This window comes from Phyllobates terribilis, unplaced genomic scaffold (genome assembly GCF_046119375.1).
Source record: "Phyllobates terribilis strain yellow unplaced genomic scaffold, ASM4611937v1 Scaffold_3__8_contigs__length_932513732, whole genome shotgun sequence".
NCBI classification, from domain to species: domain Eukaryota; kingdom Metazoa; phylum Chordata; class Amphibia; order Anura; family Dendrobatidae; genus Phyllobates; species Phyllobates terribilis.
In genome coordinates this window covers 462058677-462085370 of record NW_027362763.1, presented here as the reverse complement: position 1 = coordinate 462085370, position 26694 = coordinate 462058677, and the positions used below count along the sequence as shown (strand labels likewise).

General features: G+C 43.0%; 1 protein-coding gene across 3 annotated transcripts in view; it reads left to right on the top strand.

Annotated features, from left to right (window-relative positions):
* The window catches only part of HACE1 (HECT domain and ankyrin repeat containing E3 ubiquitin protein ligase 1), a 104408-nt gene that overhangs the window by 15163 nt on the left and 62551 nt on the right, over positions 1-26694 (top strand). For 2 of the 3 annotated variants that reach the window (XM_073675770.1, XM_073675767.1), the window contains exons 8-13: positions 1763-1859; positions 6791-6892; positions 8226-8332; positions 13774-14020; positions 17179-17522; positions 22310-22378. In XM_073675770.1, the coding sequence (XP_073531871.1) occupies positions 1763-1859; positions 6791-6892; positions 8226-8332; positions 13774-14020; positions 17179-17522; positions 22310-22378 (966 nt within the window). The remainder of the gene's footprint in view (positions 1-1762; positions 1860-6790; positions 6893-8225; positions 8333-13773; positions 14021-17178; positions 17523-22309; positions 22379-26694) is intronic. The other variant, XM_073675768.1, reaches the window with a different exon arrangement.

Here is a 26694-nt window from a genome sequence, read left to right as displayed (position 1 = left end):
TATTTTATAGATGTGTTTCACTACATTGTTAGTTGTCCCCTGCAAGCTTTTAGGATGAGTTAGCCTTCTGGCCAAGCCTTCCCTTGCTAAGCTACATCCTCTGATGCAGACGATCATATATATATCTCTATCTATATCTAGATAGATCGAATGAATGAATGAATATTTATATATTTTTATATACACACACACACACACACTTAAATCTCTTGCAGTTTTTATCTTGTTCATTATGTGAAATCCCATCCATAATTCTCGACACCTAAAACTTCAGCAATAATGGTGACCAAATGCTTCATATATTTTAATCCATACATACACTTATGCATAATGTTGAATCTCTTTATACCTGTTAAACATTATCAAAAAGTATAGTAGTCTTCTTAAAGTTTCTACAAAAACACTGCAATAATTAAAGGTTACCCAGGATTTTGATATGACGGAGCTATCCTTAGGAAAGGTCATCAATATCAGATTGGTGGGGATCTGACACTTGCCACCCTCATAAATTTGCTGCTTTCTGCCCAGTGACGGCTGGTTGTGAACAGTGAATGGAGCCGTAACAGCAAAGCTCCGATCACTGTGTAGTAACCTGTGTCGAGAACATCAGATTAGCTCCTATTGAAGTGACCGGAGCGGTTATGGTTCAATACACTGTTTACATCTGAGCGGATATGATAACAGTTTATCGGTGGGTGTGCCAGGTGTTAGACGTCACCAATTTACTATAGATGAACAGTTCTGAGATTAGATCAATATCAAAAGCCTGGACAAGTCATTTAAATTTGAAATCTTCAAGAGATAAGAAAAATAAAGTGTCCATAAACTCCTTAACATTGAAATTGCAACACCAAGAAGGAATAGTGATAAAATTATGGAAATCACATGATCAGTTGATATATTAATGAGATGCATATAATGAAAAATTGAAACAAAAATATAACGCATCTCGATTTAGTGAGTATCAAGTTTGAGCACCACATTCAGAAGTACACACATCTGTGTGGCCTAAACGTGCTACCATGGCCTGCGGCATCTCCGGACTTGTCTCCCATTGAGCACGTGTGGGACGACATTGGTCGCCTATTACAAAGGGAGCTGCCAGCAGCAGATCTTGATGATTTGTGGTCCTAAGTGCTTTCATTGTGGCAGAACATTCCTCAGACAACTATTAATAACCTTATTTATATAATGTGGCGTGTAAATCTGTATTTCTTCATAGGGCGCTCATAGTTGACTGAATAAATTGAGATGTTTTGAAAATGTTGTTTCCATTTTTTCATCCTTTGTATATAATTAACATGTCTATCCATCCTGTGATTTTTGTAATTCCATGACTTTGTTTTTAATGTTGCAATTTCAGTGTTCAGTAAACGTACATTAATGTAGTCTGGCTTTTTTCCTTTGTTTTTTTCTTTTTACTTTTTAGGATAGATTTACTTTTTTTCTGTCCATGAAGTATCTTATTCCATCTCATTTTTAGCATGCTAGTGCTGCATCGATGTTAGATTAGTATATTGTCTTTCATTTCTTTTACATTACGTTTTTTGCTGCAGTTCACTGAAAGGAAATTACAGTAAATGCTTTTCTTGTGGAAGATAAGATAACATAAAATTAATTTCTCCTCCAGCAGTAGTTTGTAAAAGAGAAATAATCAGAAATGGATAGAGATTTTCTGCTCACATGGCTTCTGGTCAGATTATAATTACCATTCCATCAAGTGTACGGCTTGTAGCTCAAATGATTTCTTTGTTTCCCTCAGCCATGGACAAAGAGATACAGCACAGATCTTATTACTGCGTGGTGCAAAGTACCTGCCAGATAAGAATGGTGTCACTCCACTAGATCTGTGTGTGCAGGTATGTCTTCAATCAGAACTGCGGCACAAAGACATCTGTGGGATGGCCTATTTATTAAAGGGGTTGTCTATTAAAAAGATGTTATCTCATATCCATAGGATGGGGGATAACTTGTTGATCTGTTGGGATATAACTGCTGAGACCCGGAACAATCTGCACAACGGGGCACTTTCTCTATCGCTTCATTGGGGGACACAGGAAACCATGGGTGTATGCTGCTGCCACTAGGAGGCTGACACTAGGCAGAAATAGGCTAACTCCTCTCCAGCAGGCTACACCCACTGACAGGGAGAGAACTAACCAGTTTTTGCTTAGTGTCCAAGGAGGCAAGACATGGGTCTGCGCTCAGACCCGTCTCTACCATCTTGTTGTGTTTTACTAATGATCTTTTTCTTTCAGATTCAGCTTGTGACTTCGGGCAACAGGGTGTAACAGCTCACCCTGATTTCCCACCATCTGGGACAGAGAGAACAATGTGGTGTCGCCCACATCGTCCACTTTCTTGTCTAACAGGCAGGACCCTTTTTTCCCTCCAACACCTCAAGCGTGTCTCGGAGCTGCTCATGGCTCACGGTCCTGCCTTCCCCAGCCCCCTCCTCAGAGCGGGCCGGGAGGAAGACGGTCACTAGTCAGTGACCCTCACCTCATCCAGGGTCGACACCGTCTTCTGCACCGTCTGGGACCAGAGATGGTGCGGGAAGGAAGACACAAAGATCCTAGTGACCCCCTTTTTATTCCCGGGGGCTTCTGATGCCGTCTTCAGAACTGTGAAGAAGGAGTCAGGACCACGTCTGGATGCAGGTATCCCTCCCTTCCATAGCTCCCTGTAATTGGCTGCGGGGCTCCACAGCAAAGACACATGTGTCTTTCCAATAAATTTAGACCCCGGCTTCGGACCAGCTCCATGCTCCGCTTAGGCCACTCCCCCCTTCTCCCTAGCCTATCATAGCCGCGGTGCCTTCCCCGCGCCTTTTTGAACCAATCCTTGGGGTTTTTACTGTCTTCTCAGCGCGGGCTCTCTGCGTGCCCTTTTTGGCCCTGCCCCCCCTCCATTCCCACCATCTTTTTCGATGCGACTGCAGAGGCATCTCATATGCACAGCCCCGGCTACAGCTTCCCTGCTGCTGCCTGCGGGACCCAGCTCTGCCCGAGCCACGGCATCTGTGCAGCTGCCTGCGGGCCCCGACTCAGATCCAGCTGCAGCATCTGTGCGGCTGCCGGCGGGCCCCGGCTCGGGCCCAGCTGTGGCATCGGTGCGGCTGCCTAGAAGCGAGCGCATCTCAGTCTTTGGCTAAGGACCCCATGCGGCTGTCTAAGAATACGTCCGCCTCTGCAGCTCTGATCAGTTCCTCCTGAATCAGATACTTGCAGCTATGACCGACATTACACAGGTTGAAAGAGCGGGTTCACTCCCACTCAACATCTGGACCACCATCCAGGTTCATTTCCATGATTCCCACTCCTCTCTCCCAGAGGTAGTCTGGGGTCTGTCGCTGATCCCCTGCCATTTACATCTCGACTCTTAAGTTACAGGACATGATGCACAGCTGGTCAACAGCTATCAGCAGACTTAATCAGGAGGACTACCTCTCCCACGGAGCCTTCGGTCTACCTCCAGAACGCTAGACGATTCATCCATGAAATTTCCATCAGTGAATCCCCGCAGACAGGGGAGACTTTCAGGATAAGGTATCCAGATCAGGTAACATTCTGACATCCTCGTTCCTGCAGCCCATTTCCTCTAAAGGATTCCTCGGATACTGCCTCATCGCATGGCATTCCTGTATATGTATATACAGGAGCCGCACTCCCTGTGCCTAGGGATAGGTTTCGCGGGTATGTACCGTAACCCGTCGTACTCGGTCAGCTCCTCTACAGTCTATAGTAGGAATCAGGAGCAGGGTGTTATATCACCACTGCTATTTATGGACAGACAGGCCATCATCCATCCTTACCTCTGCTACAGAGAGTTACTTATGCGTCAACTGTCTGTTATCTTCTCAACATCCTGCTGTAGGTCAGACCCATTAGCCCTGTTTCCCTATGGCAGACATTCTCTTCTGCCCACAGCCACATCTAGGGAAAAATTACCTATATTAACTATTACTCGCTCTCTGACTGTTATCCATAGCGGATCAGACCTACTACCTTCCTTGTCCGCAGTTACAGTGCAGCGTCCTGCTTTTACCTACTGTATAATATCCAATCCATGATCGTCAGCCTGTTTGTGTATCGGTACTTAACACCTTATTCCTTCAGGAACTCACCACTTCAAGTCTTCATCAGTTACGTCATGATGTCTTTCCAGCCCTGACGGTATTACAGACCTAGTATCTGGTGCGTGTCAGGAACAGGCCTCTGTTCATCGTGGAAACGGATTCGCTCAGCCCTCTCATCCTTTTTCAGTAGCCTCGTCCGTTAAGGTCTGGTACGTGGTGCCGCGCCACGGCTTTGTCCTTCTCTCTCCATGAACAGTTACAAGCCACTGGATATCTCTGCATCGTCAGGTCGCTGGTTCAGTCCTCGTCACTGCTTCTGCTTGCCGCCGCTATGGGACTTTCAGGATTGCTCCGGTCCGTCCAAGCTCCTGGCCAATTTTTCCCTCCGAGCTCCTATAGGAAGTTGTGAGTGCCCCTACACGAGTTGTTGTCTCTGTTTTTTCTTTTTCCCCATAGTTGTCAGCAGCGCCCGACATTTGCAGGTTAATTGGTTGTTAACGGAGCTCATCTCGGGGAAACTCAGCTTGGATTCATGATTCCGCGTACAGGTACTCGTCTTCTCTTCCTCCCTTCAGGATTGTCACTTGTCTAGGACCAAGATGGACTATCGTTTTCCGGACGGCTTAGGATGGATCCATAACTCCACATCCTGAGTAGTCTGCCGCCTACCTGACAAGGCCCCCTTTAATGCAGTGTCCCTTACCGTATCTTCCCCTTCGACGAGAGAACTTCCGCCATTCAGGATATGATGGCCCTTCCTCAAGCCAGCCTGTCCAGCGTAACACGGACCAGTCGGTCGTTTACATTTCCAGAGACAGGTAAAGTTTTTCCTCATCACAGTTTTCACTTCAGTTGGGCAGTCGTTACTCCAGCCTGACAGGTGTCATTAGATGAGCGGTCGTTACTCCAGCCTGACAGGTGTCATCAGATGGGCGGTCGTTACTCCAGCCTGACAGGTGTCATCATGATTACTCCTGTCGCGTGTGTGTGGAATCTTCCCTCCATTGGCGCCCAGGCTCCCATGGTAAGAGTCCTCGATTCTTCCCTTTCAAAGTCGGACTCTTTGGTTTCTATCTTCCTGCCCTGTTTTCCCCCTTCTAGCATCTCTGTAATATAGGGGGACAGTGTAAAACTTGGGACAGGGTGTCCTTTCGTCTTACCTCTGGGCGAAGTTTTTCCTGTATAGGAGGAGCCATCCTCTTCTCTTTTAAGCTCTCTGCCTGTCGAAAGTACCAAGTATCCAGTGACACTTGTTCCCCGGCCTTTTAGGGCCTCAGTCAATAGCCACCGGGAAGTCCATGATTCTCTGTCTTCCCAGCCATGTATTACATCCAGGGTGGAGCGCTAAATTAGACAGTCTGGTTCTTTCCGCTGAACTCACTGTTCTGTTTTTTCTCCGCAGTTTCTCCCAAAGGGGGACACTCCAAGATTATCCAAAATCTTTCTACCTCTCCAGGAACTGATGATCCTTCCTGGTCTTCGGTCCACACCTTCTTCCTACACGGTAGCTCCGTTCGGCCTCAGCAGCGCCAATCTGAATAGGAGGTCCCTCATGCAGCAGTGACCTACCTTACCTTTTTGAGTACTTGTCTCTTCCCACCCTAGGGACTGCTTTTGGACGTCCCATGGTTTCATGTGTCCCCCAATGAAGCGATAGAGAAAAGAGGATTTTTGGTATTCACCGTAAAATCCCTTTCTCGGAGCCTTCATTGGGGGACACAGCACCCACCCTTATTTGTGCCATTGTTGGTTCATCTCAGGGTAGTCTCTTTATACCTCCTTTCCTACTGCTTTCTTACAAACTGGTTAATTCTCTCCCTGTCAGTGGGTGTAGCCTGCTGGGGAGGAGGTAGCCTTTTTTATTTCTGCCTAGTGTCAGCCTCCTAGTGGCAGCAGCATACACCCATGGTTTCCTGTGTCCCCCAATGAAGGCTCCGAGAAAGGGATTTTACGGTGAGTACCAAAAATCCTCTTTTTATCCCTATTAGAATGGAAAGGCAGTGTGCATGCCTGACCACCGCTCCATTCATTCTCTATGGGTCTGATGCTATGCTCACCTTTTTTGTGCCACCCCATAGAGACTTTTTTTAATAGTGATAAAAATTCCCCATTCTATCGATCGCCCACCAATCAGTTAGTTATCACCTATCCACAGGACTTATTTTCACAAAAAAAGCCCTTTAAAGGGAACCTGTCACTCGATTCATGCTGCCCAATACATGGGCAGTATGAATCAGAGCCTGGTTGCACGACTGCAGCCAGCCAGGAGCATTTAAGAGTTAGACTATGCAGTCCGGGACTAGCCAGAGCCCCCGGTCGGCTGCTCCCATAGATGCTTCATGTGATTGACAGGTCTCTCCATTAATAAGAGACCTGTCAATCACCTGCAGTGGCGCCATATTAGTCTCATCTCTGGCTATTGTCTAAGTATATTTTCTCTGAAATGTCGGATGGTTTTAGAGAGAAGTATACCTGGCTGCAATCATGCAGCTAGGCTCTAATTCTTGCTGCCTGTGGTTTGGGGAGCATGAATCAGCTGATAGGTTCCCAATAAGTATTTTACTAATATATAAAAGAGCTGCAAAAGTCAATGTTTTCCGAACTTCCACCAATATGCTGTGTCCACATATGGATGGTCCATTCTAGGTGACAGATGCCAAATGTGAATTCAAGAGTGTGTACACTATGTAATTCTGGTGTGTTTTCTGCTAGGGTGGTTATGGAGAAACCTGTGACGTGCTTATACAGCATCATCCCAGACTTTTTGAGACGTTAATTCAGATGACTCAGAATGAAGATCTTCGGGAAAATATGGTAGGGTTCTCTGGATATTTTACATATTCTGTTTATCACACTTCCTTAAAGGGTTTGTGCTACAAAGAGAAATGATCACCTATTTGATGTTTAGATAATGCTGGGGTTTCCACAGTAAGGGACCACCGCAAGTCCACTTTGAATGTCGTAGTGGTTCAGCCCTACAATCAAAGCCTATGAGACTAAGCCAGGTGATAAGTAGTGATTATGCACAACCCCTTTAAGTTATATTAATCCATTTGATATTTTATGCATGAATTCTAATTTCAAACTAGTGACCGAACAACGTGAAATGTGACCAGTTCTAAACATTGACCTGTTCATATTAAGGAGATATCTAGCACATACATTAGATGGGCGGCTGGTCCTACGGAAATTGGTGGGTAAGGCCAACTTTCAATAAATGGTTATCACCACCTGTATGATACACATGACTCCCCGTCTTATTAACGAGGTTTTCTAAAATGACATACTCTTTTAAATGTTAGCTTGTTTTCGCACAGTACGGGCTCCTCAAATGTATGGCGTAATTTAACTTTTTTTATTTATAGACACTAATACTTCGATGGCATAATATTTCCAGAAATGCTTATATTTCACGATTGCCTATTGGGTTTCCGTGTGAAAAATCAAATCCTCAACGCAGACTGAAAAGATAGAAAGTTCTGCATGTAGAAAGGTTAACCACTAACTGACAACCACTGTACATAAGTTTTTAAAAATATAAAACCTATAAATAAAAGTTTGGATCCTACCTCTGTTCCTTAGTTAAAAAAAAAAAAAATTGAAGCAAATTAACATATTTGGTATCACCATGTCCATAAAAAGTTATATTTCTCAAAATTTAAAATGATTTTACTTTCATGGTAACCCCTGTAAAGCAGAAGAAAAATTGACATGCCAGTATCGCCCCCATCACTGCCACTGCTCAAAGGTATGCAAAAAAGGTGATCAAAAGGAACAAAACCTCGTATTTACCCTTAAACCCGATCGATAAAATCTACCGCTGGACGTGCACCAAATAAGCCTTCATACAGGTCCATCGGAAGAAAAATTAAAAAGTTCTTGGTCTCAGAAATGGCAACAGAAACTAATTTTTTTAACAACATTCTGAATTTTTTTAACCATTAAAATAAAACAAATATATATACAAGTTTGATGTTTGCCATTTTCGTACTGAATTATGTTACTGGGTCATTTTTACCGAACAATTAATGCTGGTATTGAAGTGCTAAGAGATTTTTGGTGCTAATTTTTGAATAATTAAATAATTTAGTGAATCTGTCTGCTTCACTTTTATACTATTTATCTCCGATTAATATTCTTCTCATAGTTACGTCAAGTCCTTGAACATTTGTCACAACTAAATGAAAACCAATACCTCAAGATACTCACAAGCCTCGCTGAAGTTGCCACTACAAATGGTCACAAACTCTTAAGGTAATGATAAAGAATCACAACATTTCTTCATATTGCCTGGAGGGGTGAAAACTTTTATCATCTGTCCACAGGGTGATCTCTGGTACCTCCACCTGTGACAATAATGGGGGTCGGTGTCCTTAAATGGATCAGTGGCCATGTATGAGCACCATCGCTTCATTCCAAGTCTGAGATTAATAGAGATGGCCGAGTGTCGTACTTGTACTCTGCATTAGTCTTATACATATTGGATGGAGGACTGCTTTCATATGTGACTGCTGCTCCATTATAATGGGGGCATGGGACCCCCGTTCTTGTGTAGACTTTCCTTCACGTAATGATGCAATTGAATTATGTTTATAAATATATTTTAGATTTGCTATTAAAGCAAAAGTGGCGTGAAAATGACAATATTAAGATTATCCCTTCTGCATATAAAGGCAAGTTACATTTTTTTTTCTACCTCTTCTGTAAAATGGAGGGTGCCTGACTAGCTTAGATGTACAACATAAGGCAGGTTGCAAACGGTGTGGATTATCCACTGGATATCTGCAGCGTTTTGGCACAAATTTCGCATAAATTTCACTTGTGCATTGCAAAAGTGAAGATCGCAATGAATTCCATACAAAGAAATTATATGATGCAGATTTTAACCCCCCCAGTGGGTCAATTTATGTGCAGAAAATTTCCACAGTGTGTGGATGAGATTTTTAAAATCTTACTAACTTAACTGGTACTATATTACAATGTGTTTTCCAGCCCGTCCATCCGGACAGCACACCAGAAGGTAGTCCTTCCTTGACCTATGACGGGACAAGATCACAGAGGTTAAAAGGCCCTTCGCACCTCCACCCACCAGTGTTTTTCCTGTCCCCACAGGAGATAGTCGCATGAGAGGTTGCTCCTAGAGTGAACGTATATTATCCTATGGAGCTCCACTGTACGGACTCCCACGCATTAGGGGGGCCTAGATAGATACAGTGACTGTATCAGAGTATGGAATCGGGGGGTCTCTGCCTTCCATTCCCCCTGTCAAGCGGTCCGGGGACGACACCTCTCTGGGTAGAGGTCCCTCTGGCAACAGCCAGCCAGTGCACCTACTGCTACTGCTAATATCAAAAGTCAGAATAAATGAGATTGATGCTGAAGGAGAGATTCATTACTAGAAAGAGCTTAGTGCTAAATTCCTGTGAGACATTTGTCTATTAGGAGTTATTTCATACCAATAATATCTATCTCCTTCTCTGGCCGTGAGTTTCCCCAATTGATAGGCTAATAGAAGTGTTAACTAGAAGCTTTAACCCAGTATTAGAAAATTGCTTCAAGTAGGACCAACACAAACTTGTGTTTTTAAATTGCACAAACTGATAAGGTGATAAATAGATAATAAAGATTACCTTTTTAATAATCACAGAACCTTTAGTTAGGGCTTATTTGCCTTATGACAATTTGTACGCTGGTTCTTAGGAACAATTTTTTGGGTCTGTGTAAATGTCTCGAAGGGCTAGGCCTCTGGGATTATACTAGCCTCATGCCTTGATGCTGAAGGTGGGCCTCTGGCCTCATGTGCTTAAGTTTGGCTTCAGGTACGGAAGCTAGGCCTTAGACCTCTAGGCTAAAGTTAGGTCACATGCCTGGGTTACGTCTCATGATTTGACTTAAGTCAGTTGGCCGCATGTCCTGGCTGCACAGGGCCTCATGATTGGGATTCAGAATATAACTTATGCCGAGCATGTTTGTCCTTATTTTGTGGTTGAATAATACTCAGATATTTTCACTGTTGTCTTCCAGACCAGTATCAGTCTAACTACTCCATCCATAGGAGGGCACATGATGTTAATACAGCACATTATTTCTGTGAAGGAAAAGGCAGGCTGGTTGGCACTCCGTATGATTCTTGTGGTGCACGTGGAGGAAATGCTGGTCAAACCAAGTAGGATCCCGGCACTCACATGTGAAATAATTAGCCGTTTATTGTTGTCTCAACATACAAGTTGTGAAGACCTGGGGTCTTCCATGGGCATAACGCTACTCAGACAACACAGGGTGAGGGTAAAACAGTGTGGCACTACTTTATTGAACCACAAAGTGGACAATAAACGCATAGAACAGTCCCAGCAAATACCCAAGATGGTACAACATTACACAGTCTTCCCCTTCCTTCTCCGCCCGCCTGGGATAGAGCAGCTGTGACTTTGGAGACTTCCAGGGCCGACTACCTCAACCAGTGGCCCCCCGCTTCTGGCAGGCCTCCACAGAGAGGAGGTAGCGGCAAGCTCAGTCTATCGAGGTATAAGACCAGGAGACCTGAGGGTCCCACCCTGGCCTCTCCGAGAGTTTCCATGGGGCCAGGCAACCGGTGGGTCCCTTCTGGCCACTACAAATGTCTCCGTGTGTTCTAGGCGATCGGTGGGTCCCTCCTAGCAGCCCCAAAACAACATATCCATGGGGCCAGGTGACTTCTTCGTCCTCTCCTCGTCTCCCCAAAAGTATCCACGGTCTCTCTGATGGTTAAATGTAGCGAATCCGTTCCAGTCAGGGCCGTACCCTTAGACTAGAATCATGTAGAATACAAATCTGTGTCTCTTTGGGTGATGCCATGCAATCCATCTATTGCCCTGAAGGATGTCTCTCATTCTCCTTGTAAAGTCTTTCTTCAATATCTGCTTCAAGTTTCTCTGCTACAGAAGCACATGTCCTTTCTGCTTCTCTGGGCTCAAGTCTGACTCCTACAGAAGCATATCTCCTTTTTAAGAACACATCCACAGGTAAAGTGGTTTTTTGAGGGCAGCCTCACATGGCTCAGCTATCAGTGTTTTAGTTAATCAATTTACATAGTTGGTATCACAGGGGCTGTTGTAAAGAAACATCTAGCTGACCTTTAGTACAATTTGTCATTAGCATAGTAAACCTGATTGTTTCCAAACGAGTAGTATTCAGCATTCAGGGTTCTACAAATATACAAATACTGGTCTGTACACAGCCACAGAGATACACATATATTTACAAGTCAATTTAAACACATTAGTGGTATTCTCTTCGTTTAACTAATCTAATTGTCTGGCTTACTAAGATTTTAAGCTGTATCATCACCCAAGTTATCATACGTTTCAGACCCTATTATTGAAAAAAGCCCAGGATGGGCTAAAATGTCTGATGACTTGTATTTTGAGACAATAAACAGCCAAGTATTTCACATGTGAGTGCCGGGAGGGCAATCTTCACAGCTTTAATGATCAAACCAAGCTTTTGAGTTTTCATTGGCTTTAAGCCATAATCATCAACATTAACAGAAATAAACACTTAAAATAGATCACTCTGTTTGTAATGACTATATAATATGAGTTTCACTTTTTGTATTGAAGAACTGAAATAAATTAACTTTTTGATGATTTTCTAATTTAGTGAGAAGCACTTGTATATATGAATATTGCACAACTGATGGTAAGGACTTTTATTTAGGGCACTTTCATCAATTGCAGTGTCCCGACTCTCTGTGTCGTTAACATCGGCACCACAGGAGTGATTATCCACGCTTCTCTATCAGGTGGTCTGATGATGGACCCAGCATTGGTAATGGCAGGGGATGTTACCTGACCGATTTCTTTAGTTTCCATTGCGTCCAGCCCCTTGCTTGAGGCGTAGAGATTTAAGGATTCAGATTAGACGTCCGTGGGCTCCTGGGGTGTGTAAGACATAAACATCCCAATGCTTTGCCCACTTATCTAAGGACTAGTTTAATCTTTTTGGCTGTGCAAGGCCTCGGTCCTATAGGACTCCTTGTGCTATTATAAGCTGGTCTGTAACCAAGGTTTAGCCTGAGCCTAGGAGGACCGCTGAAGGAACAGTCCTGTGTTATTAAGCACATGCGAGTTTACTTTTGGTCTGCAGCAGTCCTCATTGTGTTTGTGGCGGTGGCCATCACCATACTTTTTGCTGTGCAAGATGATGTGTTTAAGGTGTATTCTCTGGCTGTGGTGTTATAAGTATAATTCATCTAACAATCACTGCGGTTCATTATTGGTGTTGGGGTATGACAGGGGACTGTCTCACTCTCTCCTTTTCTACTGTATAATTTGATTACCACAATTATACTAAATATTTGGCATTATAGACGTATATCAGGGAATCACTACGGTGATTTATCTTTGCAGATTTCTATAATTGTGTATATTTTCTTCTGACATTACAGATGGTTTCTATATCTTGCCTGGTTCTTGCCTCGGACTTTGGTCCTTTATGGCTTCTGTATCCACCCTGGTGCCATTTCTATAATACTACTTCTAGTTTGCTGTCCGGTGGGACGGACTTGAAGAAGGGAATTGGACCTACTGGTAATTCGGTATCCAGGTAGTCCCTCAGGAGTCAGACAGCACCCTTATTTCCCCTCCCATATGTTTTTCTTTAGCGTTGCACAAGATCAATCTTTCTGCAGATCATTCATTCATCTAGTCGACATGTCTCGAGATCGAGCTGGGGCCGTTAAAGTGTTTATCTTGCATCTGAGTTTTCTAGTGGCTCGTATAGACCATTTGCATCCATTCTTCGGTGGTACTTTGAAAAACACTGAAGGGTGGAGGTGGGAGGGGCCATTTAACCTCTCTGTGGTCCTGTACTGTCATAGGTCAAGGAAGGACTACCTCCTGGTATGTCTGGAAATCAAATTACCGGTAGGTCTAATTCCCTTTTTTCCCCATTCAACATCACACAGTGTGAATTTCCCCTAACTGTTCATACATATATATATATATATATATATATATATATATATATATATATATATATATATATTATATATTTATTTATTTATTTATAATACTTCATATTTATATTGGTTGTTAGTTTCATATGGTTGGTAAAAGGAACCTGTCAACAGGATTCAAAGCCCAAACTATTTGTGTATGTAACTCAAAGACCAGTCAAGCAATAGCTTTACTTGGCCAGCCAGTCCATTCCTCTGTTTCTGAGAAATCAGTGTTTTAATTGATATGTAAATGAGGCTGTAGATCTGAAGCATCTGTCACTCCAGCTCTATTCCCCACTTAGCTCTACTTCCTCCTGCTTGATTGGCTGCTCCTTTTGTCTGAAGTTACACTGCATAGATCCAGTCAGTAATGTAGGCAGGAGGAAGCGGCGATGGGTAGGAAATAGAGCTGGAGTGACAGATGCTTCAGATCTACAGCTTCATTTTTATATCAATTCAAACGCTGATTTCTCCGTAAAGAAGGAACTGACTGGTTATGTAAAGGTATTGCTGGACTTGTCATTGAAAGAACTACACTCACATATAACTAGTTTAGGGTGGGAAATCCTGCTGACGGTTTCCCTTTAAAGTAATGTAAGCAATCTGTACCTTTTTTGCACACCGTGTTAACCATTTAGAGACTCAAGTTCATCTTTGCTGTATGAATAAGTGCCATTCTAAAGAAAGTCCAAATTCACATAAATCTCTGCATCAAAAGTCTCTCCAGTAGTTATGAAGCTCAAATGAAGAGTCTTCTGCGGATTGTGCGGATATTTTGCCATGTTTTTCGCCTTGGACCTTCATCCCCCAGTAATGGAAATGACATGGGCTACAATGGAAACAAAACGCCAAGAAACCAGGTGTTCAAGGTCAGAAAAGTATATGACGTTTTTAGGAAGATAGACGTAAAAGAGCTGAATGTGACAAAGCATGCACTCATTTATCACACCCCTACTGAACAGGACGTAAGTTTGGTCAACCTCATGCATGCTCATTTTCAGTTTAGTCCAATGACTTCCCTTTTATCTGTCAATCAAAACGCCATTTATACTTTCTTGTACCCTTCCTAAAAATGCTCTTTTTTTGTCATTTTCCTTTTTCTTGTTTAAAGCGAAGCTTCATTTTGGAGCCCCTTTTTGGGATATGCTAGAAATTAACCATCTTTAAAAGAAGGAAATTTTCCTCCTGAGATGGAGCTTCTCTTTAGATTTGCAATCCACTTGGTTTAACTTGATGTAAGATTATAGAATTCTAATATTATATTTGTTACATTATTACTGGTAAAAGTAACAATGATCATATTCCCTATAGTACTTCTATGTTTAGTTATAGTGTTAGTATAGGTTTATGGTTTATCTGGTATTATGTTTATCTGTACCAAACAAGAAGACACTAAACGATCTCTTCCCAGGTTATTTAGGGTAAAGTTATATAAGTGTTACAAGATAAGTTTTTTTAAATGTAAAATCCCATGATGATCAGATCATTTAATAAAAAGCGTTCCCAAATTTAATCGGCCTCCGTGAGTCACACACATGTTCTATCTGTGTTTTTCATAGATAGTAATGCAAATGCCTTTAAGAGAGGAAGAGGACTGGAACTTTAGCCCCACATATTGGATTTAGAAATGCTAAAAGTCAATGTTGCTACCCTTTAACAAGCCTTGCCACATGACTTGGGATGAGAAGCCAAACCAGGAACTCAATTTTCAGACACATGTTTAGGAGTGTTTGCCTCTCATCAGTGCAAAGCAAGAGGTTTGACTTAGCTTGGTGAGAAGCCTCTAATAGGGGGTTTATGTGGTAACTTAAGTAGTCAGTATAAGTAGACTTACAGGCCATACAATGACTAAAAAATAAAGGGCAATGTAATTAAAAAAAAAATAAAGATAAGTTTAAGTCACTCACTTTTCCTCGTTCAAAAAATATACATATTCGGAATTGTTCTATCCGGAAAAGTCTGATTTCATCAAAATATAAATTTATGTACCCATGAGGTAAATGTCATCAATAAAAAAATAAATTGAAATGCACATCTACCTCCAAAAATGCAATACCAACAAAAACTACAACTTGTCATGCAAAAAACAAACCCTCCACAAGTTCATTGATGGAGAAGTCTTATTGCACAGTGAATGTCGTAAAAACAAAACCCAATAAACAATGGCAGAATTGTGTTTTTTTTTTCCTGTTTTCAGTACACAATATGGTAAAATGTCATTCAAAACTAAAACTCATCCCCCAAAAAACAAGCCCTAACATCTATATCAATGAAAAAAAAATGTTATAGCTCTTGGAAGAAGAGAAGGAAAAAAAGCGAAGGTGCAAAAATGAAAATTGTCTGCGTCCTTAAGGAAATAATAACCAATATAGGTGAAATAAATGCTTTAATTATCTACATTTTTTTTGTTACAGATAAACATCATATCTGCTAGATTTTGAGTTGGCTTATGAGCCTTCCGCATTTATTTTTGTGTAAGAGATATATTTTCTGCATCCACAAATAAAGTAGCTGTAATTCTAGTACACAAGCAAAATGTGAAATTGCCATGTAGCTCAAGATGGATTAATCTGGGAGCATCAGTTGGCATGTAAACCATTAATAAGCTGTATTAGCAGTACCCAACCCATATACCTAAAGAACTTGTTAAATCCCAAGTGGGTTTGCACATTTTTTCTGTTTTTCCACTTTAATGTTATTCTGATTAGTTTGATTTGATATCGTGTCATTTTGGTGTCTCAAAACTATGTCGTAGATACTTAGTACTTTTATTTGAGTATATTAAAGGGGTTGTGCCAAGTTTGAGAGTTATCTACTCACAGAATAAGGGATAACTTCCCGATCTTTGGGGGGTCCGACCGCTGGGACCCTGACTGATCCCAAGACCCAGGGCTCAAAACAGCCCTGTGTGAAGGGAGTGGTGGCCAATAATGTGCAATGCTGATTCATTCATTCATTCTTATGGGAATGCTAAACACTAGCCAAATTCTGCTATTTCCAGTGGTCCCATTAAGAATGAATGGAGCGGCAGTGCTCGACCACCTCTATATTCACACAAGTCTCTTCAGGGTCCCAGTTCTTGGGATCAGTGGGGGTTCTAGCAGTCAGAACCCCAGTGAATTGGGAAGTTATCCCCTATCCTTTGGAGAGGGAATAACTTCCAAACATGGCACAGCCCCTTTAATGAGCTGTTATTTGTAAAGACATGGCTTTACTGGGTAGACTCTTATCCAAAAAATGCTCACTCACATTTCTAAATGTTTCACGCTCACTAGCTAGACAGCAGTTTTGGGATATAGCAATATATCATTTCGTTCAATGTTTCAGAAATTGTATGGATGGGTGAAGATCGTTTAAGAATCAGGATAACTCATTCCATTGCTTACAGAGGACCTCCTTACTCCTTCCATTCACCGAATTCAGATGCTATAAATTGCGGATCTACCATAGTACTTGCCATAGCATAGAAATGTGTACAGTGAGACTGATAATTCTTGAATCAATTTAATGAGGTGATAGATGGGTAAAGCAAAAGGAGACATCGGCTGTATGATGTAATCCTTCCCCTGTATGAGATGGAAGCCAATCACTTCTCTGACAAAGCCCAACTTCTCCCAATGGTATCTTCAAACTTGCAGAAGACCTAGAGATGATTGACTCCTATTCTTGTGTTAAAGGGCTTGTCCAGCTCGATAAAAAGCTTAGTTATAGAGTTGGCTAATGAAACGCCCTCCACTGCCATGCGTGCAGCTGCGCTCTCGGCACTCGCACTTCTGGCTCATCGTTGACACAGCAGAGCAGTTCTTGTTCCCTCTGTATGTCGGCGACGTGCCTGCATGAGGCTGGCTGTCAGGCTTATTTCCTTAGCTACGCCAGCCCTCTTCCCCTGTCTATCCATCACCCTTGGCAGAGAAGTTTAATTATCTTTTTACGATTTCTCATGTGGGAAATTTTGCCATTAGGAAAATTTTTCACCTTGGGAACAGCTAAATTAAAATCTCTAACCATATTTTTTTTCCAATATCTACCTTGCATATTTGATATTATGACTTTGTTCTTTCCTTAATACGATTGTCATAAGCAATATTGGAAGTCTTTAATTTGATTGCTGCCTTTATTTCAGCCATTAGAGCTACTTTGGCATTCATTAGATGAATGGCTTGTGCTCATTGCCACTGAGCTGACGAAAAACAAGAGAGACTCGACCAACATCGCTTGCATTTTACTCAAGCAAAAGCCATTGGATCAACAAGATATTTCTCTGGATCATCAATCAAGCGTTGGAGAGAATGGCCGCACAGAACATCTTTCAGTATCACCAAGCGCTGCAGACTTTGAGAACTGTGCGAATGCTGGGAAGCAGGAAGCTGTTGCAGATGGTCAGGATGTTATCTCAATGACCGCAAACAGGCTCAGCGCTGTCATTCAAGCCTTCTATATGTGCTGCTCTTGCCAGATGCCTCAAGGGTTTGTGTCTTTTATTTTATTTGGGTGATAAATGTAATGTGCCCCATAAAATCTTAATTCAAGTTAGAATGATAACTTATCTGTAAGTAAGAAATAGTATGCTGTTTTTTTAACTTGGATTTTTAGTCTTTTCTGTTGAAGTCAGAAATTGTTTGGATTTTTTTTTACTACTTTAACTTTATGTAAAGTCTGTAGTATTAAGTTTTAGAACGATTATCATTTTAAAAGATTTCTAAAATCACATTATTATATTCTTAATTACAGTAAATCTGTTAAAGGGGTTGTCTGGTCTCGGGTACAAGTCATATAGAGTGACTGCAGACTTGTGAATCCTCACAGCGTGCACTCTGTAAGGATTCACCAGTGCTGGTAGCGGGTGGTCATGTGGCCACAAGTATGCCATTTGCATAATTCCGGCAACAACCTGACTAGACATGTCCGGTCTCGCTCAATTCTCTTGTATTGAGTGAGGCTGTGCACGTCTAGTAGGCATGTGACCACATATATGCAAATGGTATACTTGTGTTCCCGCGCTTTCCCGCTCCTGGCACCGACATCAAAGAGTTCTCACAGCGCACAGTGTGCGCGCTCCGAGGATTCACATGTCTGCAGTTACATAGAGTGTAACTTAAAGGCTGGAGAACCCCTTTAAGTAGAAGGGTAATATTTCAAATAAGAACCGATGGAGCAAATAGGGTATTTAAAGGAAAACTGTCACCAGGTTTTTGTTACCCTATCAGAGAGCAGAATAATGTACAGACACCCTGATTTCAGCGACGTGTCACTTACTGAGCTGCTTGCTGTCATTTTGATAAAATCATAATTTTATCTGCTGCAGATCTAGCCTTTATCCGAATGCTGAGCTCTGTACCCCCACCCACACCACTGATTGGCAGCTTTCTGCCCATGTACCGTATACACAGAAAACTGCCAATCAGTGGTGGGTGAGGTTATAAAGAGCTCATGAATATGCTTGGCTACCTGGCAGCAGGTTTACTAGTCCAATAATAATGATCTCCTGCTGATGAAACTATAGTTTTTGAAAAAAAAATCACACTAAGCAGGCCAGTAAGTGATACATCGCTGGAATCAGGGTCTTTGCCTCTACATTATGTTGCTTTCAGGTTAGGTGGCAATAACCTGGTGACAGATTCCCTCTTTAACTTCTTACCCACTATTTGATGCATACGTTTTTATAGCAATTTTAAGCTTTTTTTCTTTTTCTTTTTTTTTTTTTTTTAACAATGAGCTTCAAATCTCCTGCATACACATATGGTTATAAGGTGTAATAAAATACACAGGTTGATGTAGCTTAAAGCACCTTATACACTTTATGTAGCTGTTATCCAAACAATGGTTCGGCCGATCCTTCAGCCTGCAGCTATCTCACCTGACTCTCCCATACACAGGAGCGCTCCTGTGTTCTCTACGAGAGAGCTATGGTAAAAACATCTCTGGTGACCTCTTATCTTTTAGGTAACAAATGGATCGGCAGCCGACATACCCACTAATCTGTTGGTTCAAACTCGTCGATATCGGCAGGTTCAGCCGACATCAGTCTTATGTGTATGGGGGGGCCTGCGTGGTAACTTTGGCCACAATACAGGTCGCAAGGCCAAAGATTGCTGTATGCCACTGCCACATCAAACTGTAATGCAAGTGAATGGGGCCGCATTATAACCCGTAAGGTTCCACGACTGGTTAGTCACTAACAAGCAAACTGTTTCCTACAGGCTTTGCAGTTTTCAATGCAACCCCATTCAGTTTTGCTGGGCTGTAGCATACAGCAATCTGTGGCCACACGACCTGTGTTGCTAAGTAGCTCCAACCTATTGATCCAGAGGAAGGAAAACCCCTCTGAAGCAGTTGTCTCTGATAGTGAATGCCCCATTGTCAGGTCTAGGTATAAGTAAATGACTAGACTCTGCACTTGCCTTAGTTCCCGTATGTCCTTTTCATGCACAATTGTATACAGTATTCTAAGAGACTTTTATATAGTGTTCTTGTCATGAGTATTTGTCTCTTAATGCATCCTATGATCTTATTTGCCTTGGCCACAGCTGCCTGGCACTTCTTGCTAAAATGTATTGTCCACCAATTCCACAAAATCTGTTTTAGTGGCAATTTTCCCCAGTGCTTTACAAATTAGTACTGAATTTTAAAATAAAAAATTTAAGATATCTTCAGCAGCCACCAAAGGGGATATTATATTGAACTTGGTAACACAGTGTGCTCCAATGCCCCTACAGGGTTGCCAGCATGTTTCCTTTTAAAGGGAACCTGTCAAATACTATTAACCTGCAGATATAGCGTTAATCTGCAGGTTAATAGCGTTACAAAGATGCCGATGGAAATTGAACTTTATTCATCCTGGGAGCCAACATTGTTCAGTCATGCAGTCACGCCAGAATGGTTACAGTCACCGATCAGCACACAGTGAGTCGCTGTAAGCACTCCCCAGCACTTTGACCGCTCGCTCTGTGGATATCCGGCTGTTAATATGTTCTGCACATGCCCGGACTGACTGGCAGGTAGGAACGCAGGCAGGATAGGGACCAGTACAGACTGGGATATAGGAACGGATCCGCAGGCGCGGTATACAAGCAGAGCAGCGCAAAACCCGCAGGTGCGGTAGACGAGCAGAGCAGCGCAAAACCCGCAGGTGCGGTAGACGAGCAGAGCAGCGCAAAACCCGCAGGTGCGGTAGACGAGCAGAGCAGCGCAAAACCCGCAGGTGCGGTAGACGAGCAGAGCAGCGCAAAACCCGCAGGTGCGGTAGACGAGCAGAGCAGCGCAAAACCCGCAGGTGCGGTAGACGAGCAGAGCAGCGCAAAACCCGCAGGTGCGGTAGACGAGCAGAGCAGCGCAAAACCCGCAGGTGCGGTAGACGAGCAGAGCAGCGCAAAACCCGCAGGTGCGGTAGACGAGCAGAGCAGCGCAAAACCCGCAGGTGCGGTAGACGAGCAGAGCAGCGCAAAACCCGCAGGTGCGGTAGACGAGCAGAGCAGCGCAAAACCCGCAGGTGCGGTAGACGAGCAGAGCAGCGCAAAACCCGCAGGTGCGGTAGACGAGCAGAGCAGCGCAAAACCCGCAGGTGCGGTAGACGAGCAGAGCAGCGCAAAACCCGCAGGTGCGGTAGACGAGCAGAGCAGCGCAAAACCCGCAGGTGCGGTAGACGAGCAGAGCAGCGCAAAACCCGCAGGTGCGGTAGACGAGCAGAGCAGCGCAAAACCCGCAGGTGCGGTAGACGAGCAGAGCAGCGCAAAACCCGCAGGTGCGGTAGACGAGCAGAGCAGCGCAAAACCCGCAGGTGCGGTAGACGAGCAGAGCAGCGCAAAACCCGCAGGTGCGGTAGACGAGCAGAGCAGCGCAAAACCCGCAGGTGCGGTAGACGAGCAGAGCAGCGCAAAACCCGCAGGTGCGGTAGACGAGCAGAGCAGCGCAAAACCCGCAGGTGCGGTAGACGAGCAGAGTACAAACCGCAGGTGCGGTGAACAAGCTAAGCAGAGCGAAACTGCAGGTGCGGTGAACAAGCAGAGCGAAACCGCAGGTGCGGTGAACAAGCAGAGCAGAGTGAAACCGCAGGTGTGGCAGACGAGAAGAGTGAAACCGCAGATGCGGTGGGCAAGCAGAGCAGAACAGAGCAGAAGGTGCAGGCAGGCAGACAGGACAGGGCTCTGTTCACATGGAACAGACTGGAAAATACAGGAAGATAGTTAGAACACGGGAGGTAGATACGGAGGCAGGGAAACGGGACAAGCAGAACCAGATACACACAAGGTACTTACTATGAAGTAGCGAGTGGACACAAAATTCACAAACAGAAGTACAGAGACAATGAGTTGGAGTTAGGTACAAGTTCAGACGCTGCAGGAAAAGGGAAGATACGGACATAGAGAGAAACAGGTAACGGGCTAGGACACTGTTCAGTCAGGAACTGAACCAGGAACAAGATACAGGAACGAGCCTGGGACCTCAGCCCCCAGGGTGGCGGAACAGACTAGAAGTCACAGATACAGGTAACAGGCCTGGGTATATAGCCCCCAGGGTGGCTGAAACAGACAAGATACAGGACAGGACCTGGCAACTCTGTTGCACAGAACACACTGAATGAAAGTGTTGCTCAGGCACCTCCTACTGGGTGGAGGGGGTTTAAGTATCCAGTGACTCACAGCAATAGGCTGGGGACGCATTAGGACTGTGCATGTAACTATAAGAAACAGGCAGTAACCGCGCCGCAGCCCTAAGCAATCAGACAAGAGACATGCACACTGCAGGTACTGGAGCAAAGTGTGCAGCCTGGACTGAGAGGTAAGATAGCGGTCTTGCATGGTGGGAGGTGGTAAGCCATGCCAGCACGCCTCCAGGGATGTTACATAATAAAAGTGCCGGGGCGGGTTTACAGCCGCAGCTCACAATGCTGTGACTGATGACTGGAGTCACTCCGTGCACGTTTCTTGACTGTTCGAAATCTGAAGACTCCCAGTAGGAATAATGGTCCTTTTCTACAGGTAGTCACACTTTCAGTATGGCAGCCAGGAAGCATTGTAACGCTGTTATTCTGCAGATTAATAGCGTTTGTGGACGTGACCGGATCCCTTTAAAGAAATGTATCCAGCACTGAATTTTGGGTCTTGAAGCATAAGGACACAGTGATAAACCGTGAAGTTTCTCGTTTAGTTATTCCTTTTGTTGTATTAAAAATATAAGGGCTTACACCCATCAGGTACAAATGGAAAAGTTGTTTTTATGTGGCAAGTTTTAATTATCTGTATGTTTTCATCTAGGATGACTTCTCCAAGATTTATTGAATTTGTCTGCAAACATGATGAAGTTCTAAAATGTTTCGTTACAAGGTAGGTTATAGTAATGTCTTGTCTAGAAGGAAAGAGGCTTAGATTTTTTTTTAAAGTACAGCGGATATAAAAAGTCTATACAACCCTGTTAAAATGCCAGGATTTTGTCATGTAAAAAAAAATTTATACCAAGAAGAATAATTTCAGAACTTTTTCTACTTTTAAAGTTACCCAAAATCTGTACAATTGAAAAACCAACTGAAATCTTTCAGGTGGAAAAATAAATTAACTATTAATTAATATTAAAATATTATGAAGTACCCTTTGAATTTATGACATCATTCAGTCTTTTTGGGTAGGAGTCTATAAGCATGGCACATCTAGAATTGGCAGTCTTTTACTACTCTTCCTTGCACTAGTTCTTCAAATCTGTCAGATTGAGAGGGCATCACCCTCTTCAGGTCAACCCACAGATTATCAATTGGATTCAAGTCTTGGGCTTGGGCTGGGCCATTCCAAAATTTTGATCTTCTGGCGAAGCCATTCTTTTGATGATTTGGAGGGATGCTTAAAGGTGAAATTCCTCCTCATGATCAGCTTTTTAGCAGAAGGTTTTGTTACAAAATTAACTGATATATAGAACTGTTCATAATTCCCTCCTCTTTGACTAAAGCTCCAATTCCAGCTTCCGAAAAACAGCCTGAAATCATAGTGCTGCCTCCACTATGCTTCACTGTGGGTATAGCGTTCTTTTGGTAATGTGCAGTGTTGGCTTCCCGTCAAACATACCTTTTGGAATTGTGGCCAAAAAAGCTCAACCATGGTCTCATCAGACCATAACATGTTTTCCCTTATTCTTTTAGCAGACTTATTGTAGCTTTTGGCGAAATATTGCCGGGCTTGGATGTTTTCTTTTGTAAGAAAAGGCTTCCATCATGCCAACCTACCCAACCCCACAGGCCAGATATGAAAAATACAGGAGATTGTTGTCACTTACACTATACAACCAGTACTTGCCAGAAATTCCTGCGGCTCCTTTAATGGTTTAGCCTCTTAGCAGTTTACTGGGCCAATTTTCTTCTTGTCTATTATCAGTTTTTTATTGTTTCGGGATGTCCTGCTATAGGTAATGTCATTGTTGTGCGAAATATAAGCGACGTCCTGATGACCTTCTTCACAGTGTTCCATGGTAGAGGTAATTGGAAATGGTCTTGGAAATTTTTTTGGACCTTTCTCCTGACTGATAACTTTCAGCAATGAGATCCCTTTACTGTGTTGTGAGCTGTTTACAGACAATGGCTTTTATTGTAAAATTCAACTAAGAAAAGGCCAGGAAACCCCTACTAGAACAGTTAAACTTTATATGGGGTTAATCAGAACCAATATACATGATGGCAGCTGTATACGAAATACCATTGAACATGAGTTTAAATGTTGTTGGCTAATTCTGAAGATAATGACATCCCCAATTATAAGAGGGAGTTCACACTTATGCAGCCACATTATTTTAGTTTTGTTTTTATTTGTCCCCTCAAAATTATTCAATTTTTTCCTCAGTTGAATTGTACAGATTATAGGTGACATTTATGTGTGTGTACTCGTGTATGCGGGTTATAACATGCACCGGATTACAAGACGCACCTCAAATTTTGATGTACAAAATAGGAATTTTTTTTTTTTTTAAATAAAATGGTGCGCCTTATAATCCTTTTTACCTGGGGGGCTGCGGTGGTGGAGCGAGGGTCAAATATACCGGAGATTGGCGGCGGAGGCAGGAGTCGGGCGATGCTGCAGGCCCCGTCCTCAGAAGTGTCGCTGATTCAAGACTGTGGTGGTGGCGGTAGCAGGGCGATGCTGCGGCCCCTTCCTCAGAAGAAGTGTCGCTGATTCAAGGCGGTGGTGGTGGCAGCGGTAGCAGGACGATGCTACAGGCCCCAGTGGTGGCGGGATCTCATCTCCCGAGATCTCAATCTGCGCATGATCCGGCAGCCATTTTGCAAAAGCGCAGGGTTATGTACGGGATAGGGAACCTCGCCACCGCTCACCTCCGAATTCTCAGGACGGGGCCCGCAGCATCGCCCCACTACCGCTGCAGCCACCAACCTCCTGTATCTGGGACCCCGATCGGACGCCGCCCCCCCAGGGAAAATACTATACGTGCTTATTATAAGACACACCCCTTTTTACTCCCAAATTTTGGGTGGGGGGGAAAGTGCGTCTTATGATCCGAAAAATATGGTATGTATATATGTATTATACGTACGTACGTACGTAAGTACATACATGCTCACACTTTTTTTTTTTTTAAAGTCCTGCCTCCCACTACATTTTTTTTGTTTTGGGGGACGGGCGGTGGGGGGAGAAGGGTGTGTTATAAGCATGTTGTTGTTTTGCCATAATTTATTATTATTTTTTTATGACACGACAGCAATAATATATTTAGAACACTGCTAGCTCTCTGACCCCTTCCCCAAGAAAAAAATTAAAAAAATGGGTATCTACAAGACCTAAAGGGAGTCTCTCAGCACTTAATTACTGTTCAAACCAAGTGCAAGTGCTCAATGCACGCTTGGCGTGGCCATACAGTTCAGTGCACCTTCCCACCTACTTGTTTTCCATCTATAAGGAAGCCGTAGATAGATGGAAGAAAATCTATTTTGTGAGAAGGTTGACTGAAATGCTTGGGTGCACAGACTGCTTGGTTTGAACAGTCATTTTGTTCTTGAGGCCTTCCTTTAAGAATTTATTCTCCAGACTTTGTAGCATGAAATATGAACAGTAAATAAAAACAAATTTATAAACATAGCAATTTATATTTACCCCAAACAGTGCTGAAAAATATTATAATTTATTGTGCCTAAAACAATGTCCCTCCTCCCTCTCCTTTCTCCTACCCCTATCTCATCCCAAGTTCTTCCATGTTGTTTCTTCTTTATACTTTATGAAATGAATGTTGATATTTATTAGTGGTTACATTATAACGTTATTTCTTTTTTGAATATTACAAAAATAAATAAATAAAATAATGCGTGTGTATGTGTGTACATACATACAAAGAATGGAGTGGTCTGTAATTTTTATCTTAGGTACACTTCAACTGTGAGAGACTTAATCTAAAAAAAATAAACAGAAAATCACATTGTGTGATTTTTAAATATTTCATACAATAAAATGCAATTTAATTTAGTATTTGATCACCTGCCAACCATCAAGAACTGTGGCTCTCACAGACCTGTTAGTTTTTCTTTAAGAAGCCCTCCTACTCTGCACTCATTACCTGTATTAATTGCACCTGTTTCAACTTGTTACCTGTAGAAAAGACACCTGTCCACACAATCAATCACACTCCAACCTCTCCACCATGGCCAAGACCAAAGAGCTGTCTAAGGACACCAGGGACCTAATTGTAGACCTGCACAAGCTGGGATGGGCTACAGGACAAGAGGCAAGCAGCTTGGTGAGAAGGCAACAACTATTGGCAAAATTATTAGAAAATGGAAGAAACACAAGATGACTGTCAATCTTCCTCAGTCTGGGACTCCATTCAAGATCTTGCCTCGAGGGGTAAGGATGATTCTGAGAGAGGTCATGAATCAGCCCAAAACTAAACAAGAAGACCTGGTCAATGACCTGAAGAATGCTGGGATCAAAGTCTCAAACACTACCGTTAGTAACACACTATGCCATCATGGATTAAAATCCTGCAGAGCACGCAAGGTCCTCCTGCTCATGCTAGCACATGTCCAGACCCGTTTGAAGATTGCCAATGATCATCTGTATGATCCAGAGATGGCATGGGAGAAGGTCATGTGGTCAGATGAGACCAAAATAGAACTTTTTTGCATCAGCTTCACTTGCCGTGTTTGGAGGAAGAAGAGTATAAATACAACCCCAAGAACACTGTATCAACCATGAAGTATGGTGGAGGAAACATTCTGCTTTGGGGCTGCTTTTCTGCAAAGGGTACAGAATGACTGCACAGTATTGAAGGAAGAATGGATGGAGTCATGGATCGCCAGATTTTGGCCAACAATCTCCTTCCCTCCAGTAAGAGCATTGAAGATTGGTCTTGGGTCGTGGGTGTTGAGTCTACCAGCATTACAATGACCCAAGACACACAGCCAGGACAACTAAGGAGTGGCTTCGTAAGAAGCATTTCAAAGTTCTGGAGTGGCCTAGCCAGTCTCCAGACCTGAACTCAATGAAAAAATTTTTGGAGAGAGCTGAAACTCAATGTTGCCCAGCGACAGTCCCGAAACCTAGAAGATCTGTGTGGAGGAGTGGGCCAAAATCCCTGCTTCAGTATGTGCAAACTTGGTCAAGAAATACAGGAAACGTCTGACCTCTGTAATTGCAAACAACTGTTTCTGTACCAA